The following is a 16101-nucleotide window of genomic DNA, read 5'->3' on the forward strand; positions in this document are numbered from 1 at the left end:
CAGAGCGACTTACAAATTGGTGCATTCACCTTAAGATATCCAGTGGAACAACCACTTTACAATAGTACATCTATATCTTTTTTTTTGGGGGGGGGGGGGGTTAGAAGGATTACTATATCCTATCCCAGGTATTCCTTAAAGAGGTGGGGTTTCAGGTGTCTCCGGAAGGTGGTGATTGACTCCGCTGTCCTGGCGTTGTGAGGGAGCTTGTTCCACCATTGGGGTGCCAGAGCAGCGAACAGTTTTGACTGGGCTGTGCGGGAACTGTGCTTCCGCAGAGGTAGGGGGGCCAGCAGGCCAGAGGTGGATGAACGCAGTGCCCTATTGTACATGAGAACTTGTTCTCAACTTGCCTACCTGGTTAAATAAAGGTGAAATAAAAAAAATAAAAAAATAAAAAACTTGCTGTTTAGTCAGTATTCTAAAAACCGATCTGAAAAACAAAACTGACTTGAGCTTTAAGGCCTGCGGTGTGAGCAAGGCTTTAGATTGCTACTCCATGTTGAGAGTCTAGTGGGAGGTTAAAATGAAGTGAGAACCTTCCAACCTTTTCTCCCACACTTTAGTTTTTTTTTCTCCTACGTGCATGTGTTAAATATAAGCATGATGTACTGTTGTAGATAGCTGATTCTGTGATTTAAATGACAAATAATGCAAATATAGCGAAAGTGTTTCCCCTCATGTGTCCAGCCTTAGTCCCACCCTTTTCTCATTCAAACTTCTCCTTATTCAGACAACCAAAATAATAAAGTGCATTTATTAATACCAAGGACGGATAAACAAATCTTGTCTTCAGCTACTTATACAACGGGTGGGTCTAAATTTGTACAAACCTTGCTGTCGGTCTCTCCGACATTTGCAACATTGTTTCAATATTCAAATTCGACTTTGTCTCAGGCCTAACAACACCATGTGTCAATATATCCTCCAAACACCGCCTTCTCTGGCATTAAATCTTAAATAAGCCCGTTTCCCCAACTCCAGTCCTCCAGAACCCCCAACAGAACACATTTTTGTTGTAGCACTGGACCAACAGACCTGATTCAACTCATCACAGGCTTGATGATTCGTTGACAAGTTGAATCAGGTGTGCTTGTTGAGGGCTACAATGAATAAGTGTGCTGTTGAGGGTACTGGAGGACAGAAACACGGGCATAAGCTGCTAAAATGTCTATAGCAGGGACATCTAATCACATTTTATTGGTCACATACACATATTTAGCAGATGTTATCGCGGATGTAGCGAAATGCTTGTGTCCTACTTCCAACAGTACAGTAATATCTACAAATCTAAAAGTAAAATGATGGAAGAAATAAGAAGTATAGAAATATTAGGACGAGCAATGTCGGAGTCCAGGAGTATAAATATACAGTGCCGTGAAAAAGTATTTTTTCCCTTTCTGATTTTCCCTATTTTTGCATATTTTTGATACTGAATCAAATCAAATTTTATAAGTCACATGCGCCGAATACAACAGGTGTAGACCAGTGAAATGCTTGATTACAAGTCCTAACCAACAGTGCAGTTTAAAAAATATGTAATTAAAGAGCAGCAGTAAAATAACAATAACGAGACTATATACAGGGCGTACCAGTACAGAGTCAATGTGCGGGGGCATCGGTTAGTCGAGGTAATTGAGGTAATATGGACATGTAGGTAGAGTTATTAAAGTGACTATGCATAGATAATAACAGAGAGTAGCAGTGGCGTAAGAGGGGGGGCTGGGGGAGGCAACGCAAATAGTCTGGAATGTTATGAGATCTTCAACCAAAACCTCATATTGGATCAAGAGAACCTGAATTTACATACACCAAATTCCCCTGTGTGAAAAAGTAATTCCCCCTTACACTCAATAACTGGCCATGCCAACTTTAACTGCAATAACTGCAACCAAATGCTTCCTGTAGTTGCTGATCAGTCTCTAACATCGCTGTGGAGGAATTCTGGTCCACTCTTGCATGCAGAACTGCTTTAACTCAGTGGCGTTTGTGGGCTGCTCATTTCAAGTCCTGCCACAACATCTCAATTGGGATTAGGTCTGGACTTTGAATATGCTATTTCAAAACTTCAAATGTGTTGCTTTTTTGCCATTTTCATGTAGACTTGATTGTGTGTTTTGGATCACTGTTTTGCTGCATGACTCAGCTGCACTTCAGCTTCAGCTCACAGACGGACGGCCTGAAGTTCTCCTGTAGAATTCTCTGATACAGAGCAAAATTCATGCTTCCTTCTATTTAGGCAAGTCGTCCAGATCCTGAGGCAGCCAAGCATCCCCAAACCATCACACTACCACCACCGTGCTTGACCGTTAGTATGAGGTTCTTACTGTGGAATGCAGTGTTTAGTTTTCGCCAGGCATAATGGGACCCAGCATTGAATAGTCCTTACCACGGGTACTTCCTAATTGAGTTTCAGCCTATAGGAAGGGAGGAGAAGAATGGAGGCGTGATCTGGCAGAGGACGGCCTTGTAACCGTCCTGAAAGGGAGAATAGCAATGGTCGAGAGTTTTTGATGCCCGAGATGCCTTACATTTGCTTATTAAAGTCCCCAGCTACAATAAATGTGCCCTCAGAATAATGTCCAGTGTAGTTCCTTGAGAGCTGTCTTGGTGTCGGCTTGAGGGTGAATACACACGGTTGTGATGATGACCAAAGATAATTATCTCGGGAGGTTATGGGGATCGGCATTTGATTGTGAGGTATTCTAGGTCGGGTGAACAAAAGGACTTGAGTTCCTGTATGTTACCACAATCACACCATGAGTGGTTAATCATGAAACATACACCTCCGCCTTTCTTTTTCCCAAGAGAGTTCTTTATTGCTGTCATCTCAGGTGTCTATTTTGAAAGGGCCCTCTCAGACAACAGCTACTTTATCTGGCTGAAATCACTCAGTTCAGCAATGCCATGGCAACATATCAATCACAGTGACAGGGAGGCAGGATGGGAAGGCACTGTGGCATAGTCACACACACAAACACAGCACCAGACACCCAAGGAGTCAGACTGGCAGACTAGGTGTACTGTACAGTAAAGATAATTGCAGAACTATATATAGCTTGCCAGACACACAGAGAGAGTCACTCAAACAGGTGAATATATACAAAGAGAGAAACAGAAGACAGATGCTACAAGAGAGGCATGAGGAGGGGCCAAACTAACACAGCCAAATGATCAAACAGCTGAACTGTTGTTAGAGTACCTGAAACCAGAAGATGACTGGTAAAATCTAGGATTGCATACTGTCCTAACTCAGGATTGGAGCAAGAGAACCAGCATAAAGCACTGAGAATATTTAACTCTGAGGGAATAGATCTCCCTTTCCCTCCCCTCCTTTCCGCTGTCTCTCGACCCCTCTCTCTCTCCCTCCCCCGTCCCCCCATTTCTCTCTCTCCCTCTCTGTGGTGCCAGCTCCATCATGTCAGTGGGCTGTACCCTCAGCCTGCAGGGCTCTCCTCACACACTGGGGCAACGCAGCTCTGCCGCCCTGCCACTTCAGCTTTTATACACATCAATGGAGCACAGCCAACACACACACACACACACACAGGCGCGCGCGCACCCACACACCGAGGCATGTAGACACAAACATGCAATGGACCTTGCACCCTCACATGCATAACCTACATTTACATAGACACATTCACAACCATGTTAACTTAGCCACACCCTCTGACACATGAACTATTTCTTCCCTTTGCCTAAAGCCTCTTATCAAAACTCACTGAAGCTGGAGACATATCTCCCTCTCTAACTTTAAGCATCAGCTGTCAGAGCAGCTTACCGATCACTGTACCTGTACATAGCCCATCTGTAAATAAATAGCACACCCAACAACCTCATCCCCATATTGTTATTTATCCTTTTGCACCCCATTATCTCTACTTGCACATCATCATCTGCACATCTATCACTCCAGTGTTGATGCTAAATTGTAATTATTTAGGCTTTGTGGCCTATTTATTGCCTTACCTCCCTACTCTTCTACATCTGCAAACACTGTACATGGATTTTTCTTTTGTGTTATTGACTGTACGTTTGTTTATGTGTAACTCTGTGTTGTTGTTCTTGTCGCACTGCTTTGCTTCATCTTGGCCAGGTGGCAGTTGTAAATGAGAACGTGTTCTCAACTGGCCTACCTGGTTAAATAAAGGTGAACTAAAAAATACATTAAAAAATCTACTGAGGCAACACAGGGAGGCACATATACTGCTTCTACTACCAATTGGAAGCATCACACAGGACCTATGATGCACAGGGAAGGTTCTACTTAGTGTGATATAATTATAACTGCACTTGATCACTGATCACTGCAGTAAATGTAACAAGGAATGATAAGAGCAGAGGACAAACACAGAGAGTGACAATATATCTAGAAATCCGCTGTTACATCTGCGAAGAAAAAGTGCATGCTTCGAAAGGCGCTTGCTAAAGATGACAGTTAGTGAGAAGGGAGACTGTGTGCGTGCCAATACGAAACATGACACAGTGGAATAAGCTCTTGGAGCAACTTGACTGAACCACAAACTGGTTCTGAATGATGACATCTGGGTATGGTGGCCTAAAGGTTAGCCACGTCCGGCTCAGGACACCAGCACACAACTCCCTCACAGAACACACCGTCTGCTCATTCAGTGAAACTGTTTGACTGGCAGAAGTTAGCCTTGAGACAGCAGACAATTACAGATGTGGGATCTTGAGCCAGTTTGCTACAGCAGGAAAATAATCCTGTAGCAGCAGGAAATATTCATTATTATGTGGATTATAATGAATGGACATTTTTGTAGGGGTTGATACATCTTTCTTTAGGGCAAATCAAGTCAAATTTCAAAGTGGAAATTACAGACTTTAGAAGCCTTTTAAAAACTCAAATACACTACAAGTTTGCGTTTACACTACACATTTGCAATTGTCAGCAACAAAAGAGTGATCACATTAAGATCCTACATCTTGTAGTCTGTTCCTTTCCAGCCACTCATTAGATATATACTAGGTAAGATTATGTGGATGGTGCAAAACGACTCTCACACACATGGAACACAGATCCTCCAGAACTTTTCTGCTGTTGTCTTTTATATTAAGCACAAAGGGATTTACCATGGAAAATGTCACATCTAAATCAGTGGTTCTCAATCCTGGTCCTGGGGAACCAAAGGGGTGCACATTTTTGTTTTTGCCCTAGCATTACACACCTGATTCAAATCATCAAAGCCTGATGAGGAGTTGTTGATTTTAATCAGGTGTGTAGTGCTAGGGCAAAAACGTGCACCTCTTTGGGTCCCCAGGACCAGGATTGAGAACCACTGATCTAAATTGTACGTACCTGAAAAAGGTGACGAAAAACTGCACCAGGTCCATGATGCTGTTGTGCTGGGAGAAGGCGATCTACGGGAGGAAGGACAGAGAAAGGAAGTATGTGAGAAGGATAGGAAAGACATTGAAGATGTTACATACAGTGGACAGATTGATAATACCGTGATAAAACATATGTTGTTGACAAGAACACAGAAGTAGACAGAGTTTCCGTTAGAAGAATTCAAGACAGTAGTTCATGTAAGAGCACTACACTGCAAAGGAGTTCAAGAGGTGAAATGATCATCGAAACATCAATAAAAAAATTATGTGTAGAAGATTTTAACGGGGGTTGAAATTCCTGATTTAACCTTCGTTTCAATTTTCCTCATAAGGAAATGTGACAGAACGAGATTTGGGTCTTGTGGGCGTGCTTGATGTGGGTGTCTCTTGTGTTTGTGTTCGAACGTGGGAAGCATTTGTACTTTCACACTGCCAAAACAGTACACACAGTTAGTCACTCACCCATCTAGATAACTTGAAACATTCTAACCAAGTCTTGTGTCTGGAAGTAGCCCGAACTAGCTAGCAAGCCAGCCAACTTCTTGCACCAATTAGCTTCAACCGGCCGGTGAGTGACTGTAGGAAAATTGGTTCGACTTTGAATAGCACATCCCTAGGGCTAGATAGGACTGTCAATTCATTGCACAATGTAAATGGGACAATATTTTCATGTTGCACACAATTTAGTCATCTTATTAAATGCTTTCAATATTTGTATATGCATTTCTACTATTTATAGTTGGTTTGAGGTTTTTAGGTCATTGAAATTTGGCACTATTGCCATTTTAAAATATTGTCCCATGCACATTGTGTAATTTACTGATGGTCCCCAAATAGCCCCATAGGGATACTAAATATCAAACCTAATTGACCATGTGCATTACGATCGGGTTGAGTGCAGCTGCGCTCCGAATTGATGAATACTTCGGTGCTGTCAGTTGTGGGTAGGATTTAAATAAACCCAACCCAAGGAAAACTGTTACTGTACCCTTCATTCTGTGACATAGCATTTCTTCCTAATTATTTTGCAAATCTCAGTTTTGGACGAGACTGACAGATTTTTTTCTCCTATTTAGACTTTGTAGTTCATTTTGACAGTAGAATAAATGTTTGACTAATATCGATGTCGCATAGGTCGTTTTCTACCAGATAAGTTGTTTTCCCCGCTCAGGTAATACCTCCCATCCTTTCTAAGCGTTAACGTCGTACTGTTGTCTATACTGTCAGGGGGGGTTTCAGTTGTAATCGTGTACCCATTCGTTTGAACTTCACTCCTAGATCTGCTATTGTTAGATCAAAAGAGAAGCCCACTGTGTCCTGCTCACCCAGTTCTTTTAGTTCAAATGTGAATTCCAGAAACTTGAACAGCTTGGGCTGTTGCGCGATAGCAACCAGTCAGTTTATAACATTCCATCATTGGTCATTCTGAGAGTTCCTCATATTGGCATTGGCTGCGGCATCAAGCTCTATGGTGCTAACCTTGGAAAAGTCATTCCAATTTGTACTCCTTCCCCGATTACTAATAGGGACAGACCAAATGTTCCAGTTCTATGCAATCTTATAGCCATTCCAACTATATCAATATCAACCATCAGACAGGGCCTGCAACAGCCTATTGAACGCAGCTTGTTTGAGTTGGAGTTTCCATGTGACTTTAAAAATCGTAAAGGACTTGGGTTGATATATAGGAACTTTAGGAGCTTACTTCCTAAACTGGATTACATCTTCATCTGGGCTATGCAGATGAATCCGGACATTATGGTAATGACTGAAACTTGGATCTCTGGGGACACTCTGGACTCGGATATTAATACTGAGGGTTATAATGTGTACAAACCTGACAGACCGGTTAGAGGTGGTGGAGTGGCCATTTGTTTTATAAAAAATAATTGATGTCTCTTTACTGAAATCCATTTCCATTGCCTTTTTTGGGGGCTAGTATCTTAAGCCTTTGTCTGGGTAAAAATGTATCCATAACTGTTACTGGGGTCTAAGGTCCTCCCACGGTCTACCGTCCTCCCTTGAGGAGTTAACTAGTTTGTCTTCTTTTACTAAATCAGAAGGTAATATCCTGGGGGACCTCGATTATGATTGGGAAATGCAGGCTTCAGACAACCTAACAGAAATGTGTAATGATCTAAACCTAACCCAGTTGGTTACTAAGCCTACACAGCCCAACCCTTAAGATCCTTCAAAGTCAAATCTGATTGATCTTATTTTAATGAATACACCAGAGATATATGTTCCTACTGGTGTCTTCGCCCAAGACATTAGTGACCATTGCCCAGTTGTTTGTTAGAAATGTGAGATTTAAAAATAAAAAAAATATGTTATATATCAGCCTGGTGTCATCACAATGAGGAACTTTAAAAACTTCAGTTATTAGGCTATTTATTTTTATACATGATCTTTATTTTAGTGACCTTAATTGTATTTCAGCTATGGCAGCTATCCCTGAACCTGATTTAGCTTTAAGCCTTTTTGCAGATGTCTTAAATACTATTGTAGTTAATCATGCTCCCTTCAAAAAATTAAGGGTTAAAGGTCGATTGAATGCCTGGTACACTCCGGGATGATCAGACGTGATTCATAAAAGGGATGATGCTTGTGTCAAGGCCTGGAACACAGGCTTAGGACCAGACTGGCAAGCTTTTAAGCAACTGAGGAATCATTGTGTAAGACAAATCAGAAAGGCTAAATCTGATTATTATGTAACCGCTCTATCGGATTGTAATGGGAACCCGACAAAATTCTGGAAAACTGTAAATCTCTGAAGGATTCTACTTCCTCTTCTCTGCCACAACAAATTAATTCAGACCCTGGCCTCATTACAGGAAAAAAATGCATTGATGCATTTAAATCACCATTTTATTTCAGCAGAGTATCTTTTTGAAATATCTTTTAAACCTATTCGCAATGATATTGGGCTGGATGCTGATAGGGGAAACTTGCTGAATGATCAGAGATATTATACTCAAAGCTTTTCTTTTCGGCTACTTACAGAAAAAAAAAGCAATAGACAAGAAATCCACAGGGGCCGACCAATTGGGTCCTGGTCTGCTTAAGTGTGCAGGGTCAATTATTGTTAGCTCAATAACCCAAATTTTTTATTGAAATTTTTTATCAGGAAATATTCAAAAATAATGGAAATCAGCTCTAGTGCAGTCACTTCATAAGAGAGGGGATAGTAGTGATCTTAATCATTATCGCTCCATTTCAAGGCTTCCTTGTCTAGCTAAGATTCCTGAATCCTTGGTAAATGTACAACTTTGCTCTGTATTTTGAATGTAAACCAATCAGGGCGTTGGCCTGGGCGTAGCACTATTACAGCAACCACTTAGTTGTTAAAGATCTTGTCAATACTTTACACATTAAAATTAAATGTGCTGCTTTGTTCGCTGCTTTGTTTGTGCACCTGTCAAAAGCTTTTGATACTGTTGATCATGCTATTGATACTTTTGATCATGCTATTTCATTGAACAAGTTGTCCTCGATAGACCTGAGCTCTGATTTCTATTCATGGTTTCATGATTATCTTAGTGACAGAACTTATGCCATCGTGATTGATCAGAATTTCTTGAAGTGGATAAAGCTGTACCACAGGGGTCGATTTTGGGACCTGTTCTCTTCACTATTTACATAAACACCACTGGTCAATCTGTTAAAAACTGTAAACTTAATCTTTATGCAGATTATACTTTATATAAAGTCCCATTTTCTGCATTTTGTAACGTTACAGCCTTATTCTAAAATGTATTAAATAGATTGTTCCCCCTCATCAATCTACACACAATACCCCATAATGAAAAAGAAAAAACAGGTTTCGACATTTTTGCAAATTTACAAAAAAAATTAAAATTATATCACATTAACATGAGTATTCAGACCCTTTACTCAGTACTTTGATGAAGCACCTTTAGTAGCGATTACAGCCACGAGTCTTCTTGGCACGCCTGTATTTAGGGAGTTTCTCCCATTCTTCTCTGCAGATTCTATCAAGCTCTGTCAGGTTGGATGGGGAGAGTCACTGCACAGCTATTTTCAAGTCTCTCCTCGATCCTGACGAGTCACCCAGTTCCTGCTGCTGAAAAACAATCCCAAAGTGTGATGATTCCACCACCATGCTTCACCGTAGGGATGGTGCCAGGTTTCCTCCAGACGTGACGCTTGGCATTCAGGCCAAAGAGTTTGATCTTGGTTTCATCAGACCAGAGAATCTTGTTTCTAATGGTCTGAGAGTCCTTTAGGTGCCTTTTAGTAAACTCCAAGCGGGCTGTCATGTGCCTTTTATTGAGGAGTGGCTTCTGTCTGGCCACTCTACCATAAAGGCCTGATTGCTGGAGTGCTGCAGAAGGTTCTCCCATCTCCACAGAGGAACAATTGCTCAGTTTGGCCAGGCGGTAAATATGGTATTTCAGTTTTATATCTTGCAAACATTTCTCAAAACCTGTTTTCACTTTCTCATTATGGGACATTGTGTGTAGATTTATGGGGGGGGGGGGGGGGTAAAACCATTTTAGAATAAGGCTGTAACGTAACAAAGTGTAGAAAAAGGGAAGGGGTCTGAATATGAACGGTAGTGTGTATACTGCTCAAAAAAATAAAGGGAACACTTAAACAACACAATGTAACTCCAAGTCAATCACACTTCTGTGAAATCAAACTGTCCACTTAGGAAGCAACACTGATTGACAATACATTTCACATGCTGTTGTGCAAATGGAATAGACAACAGGTGGAAATTATAGGCAATTAGCAAGACACCCCCAATAAAGGAGTGGTTCTGCAGGTGGGGACCACAGACCACTTCTCAGTTCCTATGCTTCCTGGCTGATGTTTTGGTCACTTTTGAATGCTGGCGGTGCTTTCACTCTAGTGGTAGCATGAGACGGAGTCTACAACCCACACAAGTGGCTCAGGTAGTGCAGCTCATCCAGGATGGCACATCAATGCGAGCTGTGGCAAGAAGGTTTGCGGTGTCTGTCAGCGTAGTGTCCAGAGCATGGAGGCGCTACCAGGAGACAGGCCAGTACATTAGGAGACGTGGAGGAGGCCGTAGGAGGGCAACAACCCAGCAGCAGGACCGCTACCTCCGCCTTTGTGCAAGGAGGAGCAGGAGGAGCACTGCCAGAGCCCTGCAAAATAACCTCCAGCAGGCCACAAATGTGCATGTGTCTGCTCAAACGGTCAGAAACAGACTCCATGAGGGTGGTATGAGGGCCCAACGTCCACAGGTGGGGGTTGTGCTTACAGCCCAACACCGTGCAGAACATTTGGCATTTGCCAGAGAACACCAAAATTGGCAAATTCGCCACTGGCGCCCTGTGCTCTTCACAGATGAAAGCAGGTTCACACTGAGCACGTGACAGACGTGACAGAGTCTGGAGACGCCGTGGAGAACGTTCTGCTGCCTGCAACATCCTCCAGCATGACCGGTTTGGCGGTGGGTCAGTCATGGTGTGGGGTGGCATTTCTTTGGGGGGCCGCACAGCCCTCCATGTGCTCGCCAGAGGTAGCCTGACTGCCATTAGGTACCGAGATGAGATCCTCAGACCCCTTGTGAGACCATATGCTAGTGCGGTTGGCCCTGGGTTCCTCCTAATGCAAGACAATGCTAGACCTCATGTGGCTGGAGTGTGTCAGCAGTTCCTGCAAGAGGAAGGCATTGATGCTATGGACTGGCCCGCCCGTTCCCCAGACCTGAATCCAATTGAGCACATCTGGGACATCATGTCTCGCTCCATCCACCAACGTCACATTGCACCACAGACTGTCCAGGAGTTGGCGGATGCTTTAGTCCAGGTCTGGGAGGAGATCCCTCAGGAGACCATCCGCCACCTCATCAGGAGCTTGCCCAGGCGTTGTAGGGAGGTCATACAGACACGTGGATGCCACACACACTACTGAGCCTCATTTTGACTTGTTTTAAGGACATTACATCAAAGTTGGATCAGCCTGTAGTGTGGTTTTCCACTTTAATTTTGAGTGTGACTCCAAATCCAGACCTCCATGGGTTGATAAATTGGATTTCCATTGATTATTTTTGTGTGATTTTGTTGTCAGCACATTCAACTATGTAAAGAAAAAAGTATTTAATAAGATTATTTATTTCATTCAGATCTAGGATGTGTTGTTTAAGGGGTCCCTTTATTTTTTTGAGCAGTATATACACATATATATATATATATACACACACACACACACACACACACACACACACACACACACACACACACACACACACACCACACACACACACACACACACACACACACACACACACACACACACACACACACACACACACACACACACACACTACCGTTCAAAAGTTTGGGGTCACTTAGAAATGTCCTTGTTTTTGAAAGAAAAGCAATTTTTTTGTGCATTAAAAGAACATAAAATTGTTCAGAAATACAGTGTAGACATTGTTAATGTTGTAAATGACTATTGTAGCTGGAAACGGCTGATTTTGAATGGAATACCTATATAGGCGTATAGAGGCCCATTATCAGCAACCATCACTCCTGTGTTCCAATGACATGTTGTGTTAGCTAATCCAAGTTTATCATTTTAATAGACTAGTTGAGTATCTGGAGCATTAGCATTTGTGGGTTCGATTACAGGCTCAAAAATGGCCAGAAACAAAGACCTGACCAGAAATGTCCAGAAACTCTTCACAACACAACTGATTGGCTCAAACGCATTAAGAAGGAAAGAAATTCCATAAATGAACTTTTAACAAGGCACACCTGTTAATTGAAATGCATTCCAGGTGACTACCTCATGAAGTTGGTTGAGAGAATGCCAAGAGTGTGCAAAGCTGTCATCAAGGTGGCTACTTTGAAGAATCTCAAATATAAAATATATTTTGATTTGTGTAACACTGTTTTGGTTACTACATGATTCCATATGCGCTATTTCATAGTTTTGATGTCTTCACTATTATTCTACAAATGTAGAAAATAGTCAAAATAATGAAAAACCCAGGAATGAGTAAGTGTATCCAAACTTTTACTGGTACTGTATATTATCTTCCTTCCCTGCTAATCAGGGCCTGTTCCAGTCAAGGGACACCAGGTGAGTGGGCTCTCTGGACATTACTCAATCATAGTAATGCTTTACCTAAGGCTAGTGGTTGCTATGAACCATTACATAAGGGGACTACTTTTTCTCTGTGATGCAAACTGCTTTAGCTGCAGCACCATAGGTTCTCTCCCATTACAAGATTAGTATTGGAGTTTCATGACTAAATTTACCACCCACATTGTTTCACTACTGTGATTTTCTCATGTTTTAGCTCATGCCAGCGGACATTGAATGGCATGTTAATGTGTTGGCATGTAACAGTTCTCCACAATGTGTTGCTTTATGTTGTTTATCAGTGGCCTGCTTAACCAAGTTTACCTGGACTAAGTGGAAGAAATCCTGTCTGGTACAAACAATGGCAGTAAACATACAGATTAAACTAGAAGGATAAGCATGTGCATTGCTTGCTCTCTGTGGTTTTAGGCTGGGTTTTTGTACAAACACTGTGATAACTGGAGGTAAAAAGGGCTTTGTAAATACATTTGATTGATTGACCAAGTCCCCCCTGCTCCCCCACCACAAGCAAAACTAAGTTCACAAACTAACTCAAAAACACCTGTCATTTGCTGTATACAGAACCACCCTCTATGCTTTTTTGACTTGGCATCAGTCCCAATGATCAACACTTTTTTTCCCCCCTTCTCGCCATGACTACAACTGTTCAGTGTTGGGCCACACTGAGCCTGCTGTGATTACAAAGCTACTGCCTTCAGCTACAACTCCTCAAAAGGGTCTGTGCCTATGCTGAAGTTGTTCATAGAAATGTGATAATTCTGCAGGCATAAAATAGATTTTCCATTCTTTTCATCAAGCCAAGAGCAGAAATCCACCTAATAGAAGGGCCATGAGTTGGTTCATTTTGAATGTCCTCCTCACTTCGAACAGAGGGGAAATGTATGCTGTTCCACAGAGGGACTATGTTTCTGGTAGGTAATTCTAGTTTCTATACATTAAAGATGAGTCAAGACATAACAATGCATGCACTTTACTGGTCAAAAACCTGGCCATGTCTGAAAAATACCTCTGAGGGTACATTGGCGGCTGAAGGGTATCCATGATTTACTGGCATGTACGTTTCTAGTGAAATTGCCTCCCAATGAAAAAAATTGAGAAAGGGTGATTTTCATCCAGAGGGACACGCCATTAAGAGTGATCTCACATTGTAGCCTTGGTCTGCCGTCAATGCACTCTGCCCTCAAGTACACCCGGCTGACGCACGCTGGCGAGGATGGCCATTCAAATGACAGCCGCAGTCGGGAAAGCAACAACAATCGATAAGCGGTGCGGGCCCTGTTCTGCAGGAGACGTACAGCGGTAGCGTTATCGCCAGGTCTCGTTGGCGCTGGAACTCGAGCAAATTGTCCATATCACTGCTCCTGACATAAGCTGCTCGCATGGACAAATTCCCTTCAACATAAAAGAGCACTCACTCGTTTTTATCTCAGCACTCCCCCGTGGAATTTTACTCTTACAAAACCATTTGCCTTTTACTCTGTTTCATTAAGAAGCTCTTTGAGGAAAAGGAAGTGATGTTAACTTGCTAGATTGAGCCCTTTCAGCAGGCCTGCAGGTTTTTTACAGGGTGGAGAAGGCCCATTTGATGGTGTATGGTAGATCAGTTTAAATATGTAAATGTAAAATATGTTAATTACGTTCCGTTGATAGGTGGTTTCTTCTACCCTACCATAACTAAAAAGGAACATGGATATTATAAATAGCAGGCCAACTGTATTAATAATAAATAGAGGACTGTCCACAGATCACATAAGATGATGAAGCCAGAGGGGAATTCTTCCACACGCACACTCAGTCCCATCCCACAGGCCTCTGTTCCAGCTCCACTCCCTCTCTACTAGAATATAATTGTTTGGCGATCAGAGGTTAAGAATGTAATGAGTGACAGTGCCCTCTAAAGCTGAATAGTAACCTCTTTGAGTTGCTACGAGTGAGCCCAAACCAAGAGAGAGAGGGAAGAGACAGTCACAAGCCTCTGAAGTCAATAATAAGTCTCCAAGGCCCAGAGGCCCACATTAAAGTAACTGTCAAGTGTTTCCAGAAATATGACCTACAATTAATTACAATATGAGTTAAATAGTTTTCCTTCCAAAAAATGGTAATTAAGTAAGTTAAAAAGCAGCTTTTCTGTGTTGTAATGGTGTGAGCGAACCCCAACAACAGAATGGTGTGGGCGTATACTAGTCATTAAAAATATTAATGCGAGTAGACCGCTGATTGGCCAGCTTATCCTCCTCAGGAGTATGACATCATACTCTCTGAGCAAATAACAAGCATTTTTTTAAATGGTTTGTTTGAGGTGGGGCTTTTAAGTGTTTATTCTACAATTCCTTTGGCCACCAATAAGTGTATCCGACGAGTCAACAACATTATTTGATTATGAGTTAAGAGAATATTAACTTTTAAACATCCCAAGAACGTCCCAAAAATGTTCTCGGGGACGTCCCCAGGACAAACCTCCAGGGGACCATGACGCAACGTTCCAAGAACTTCCAAAAAAAGTCTTCAGGGACATCCCCGGGACAAGCCAGGAACTAGACAAAACCTCCAGGGGACCATGACACAACGTCCCAAGAATGTCCTGGCAACATCCTCTGGGACGTCTCCGGGACAAACTGCGAACTAGACAAAATCTCCAGGGGACCTTGATGCAATGTCCCAAGTAACGTTCAGGGGACCATGACACAACGTTCAAAAAATGTCCCTGGGACAGACAGAGAACTATTTAAAAGGTCCCCCAGAGAACGTTCCCTTGGGACCATCGTGCGACATGACTAGTAAGGACTAGTCAAATAAAAGCCCTGAGAAAGTCCCAAAAAGGTATTGACATGGTCCTTAGTGACATCCTGGGAACATACAGGGAACTAGACAAATGTCCCCCAGAGAACCTTCCCTTTGGGCCATCACGTGATATTCTTAGAATGTTCTCTGAAAGTCAGTGGGATAACGTCACGTCGAAACCTTCAAGGGACCTATTGGGAACGTCGCCGGATGTCCTCAGGACATCCCCGGTTTGCTGGGTTGTGTGCAATTGACCAATAAAGTGATCTTAATCTTATTTTGTATCTAAATATTGAATAAAGTCATGAAGTCGTATAGAGAGACATCCTATTTGACCACTTTTTTTATATCTGTTTTTTTCCCAGTTTTTCTATGGGTCATACATGTTATGAGACAATCTGGAGTCAATTGGTCTAAACGGTAACATCCTGAAATGCCTGACAATGATCATGTAAAATGTTGTGTTCGACTTAATGGCTGCCTAATAGATTGGTTCCCCGTTAATATTGGTGTAAAACAGGGTTGCATTTTATCACCTATACTGTTCTCAATGTATATTCACTATCTGACTCTGGCCATCTAGAAAAAGGGATCTGTTAACAATGAATGAGGGTCTGTTCTTTTATATGCAGATGACATTGTATTGATCTCTGAAATGGAAGATAACCTTGAAGAAATGTTAAATATTGTTTTTACTGGTGTGAACAATGGAAACGGAATATCAATGTAGACAAAACTAAGGTAGTACACTATAGGAACTCAGCAGTACCTAGAACTCTTCTTTTTTCTTCTTCTGTTGTCCTGCCACGTTAGATGTCATCAGTGAGTCCAAGTATTGGGGGTTGATTATTAATGAACTTT

General features: G+C 42.1%; 1 protein-coding gene across 3 annotated transcripts in view; it reads right to left on the minus strand.

Annotated features, from left to right (window-relative positions):
* LOC106577124 (attractin-like protein 1) overlaps positions 1–16101 on the minus strand; it is a 350240-nt gene that overhangs the window by 142940 nt on the left and 191199 nt on the right. For all 3 annotated transcript variants that reach the window (XM_014154877.3, XM_014154875.3, XM_014154874.3), the window contains one exon: positions 5324–5385. In XM_014154877.3, the coding sequence (XP_014010352.1) occupies positions 5324–5385 (62 nt within the window). The remainder of the gene's footprint in view (positions 1–5323; positions 5386–16101) is intronic.

Source organism: Salmo salar, chromosome 18 (assembly GCF_965601325.2).
Source record: "Salmo salar chromosome 18, fSalSal1, whole genome shotgun sequence".
NCBI lineage: Eukaryota > Metazoa > Chordata > Actinopteri > Salmoniformes > Salmonidae > Salmo > Salmo salar.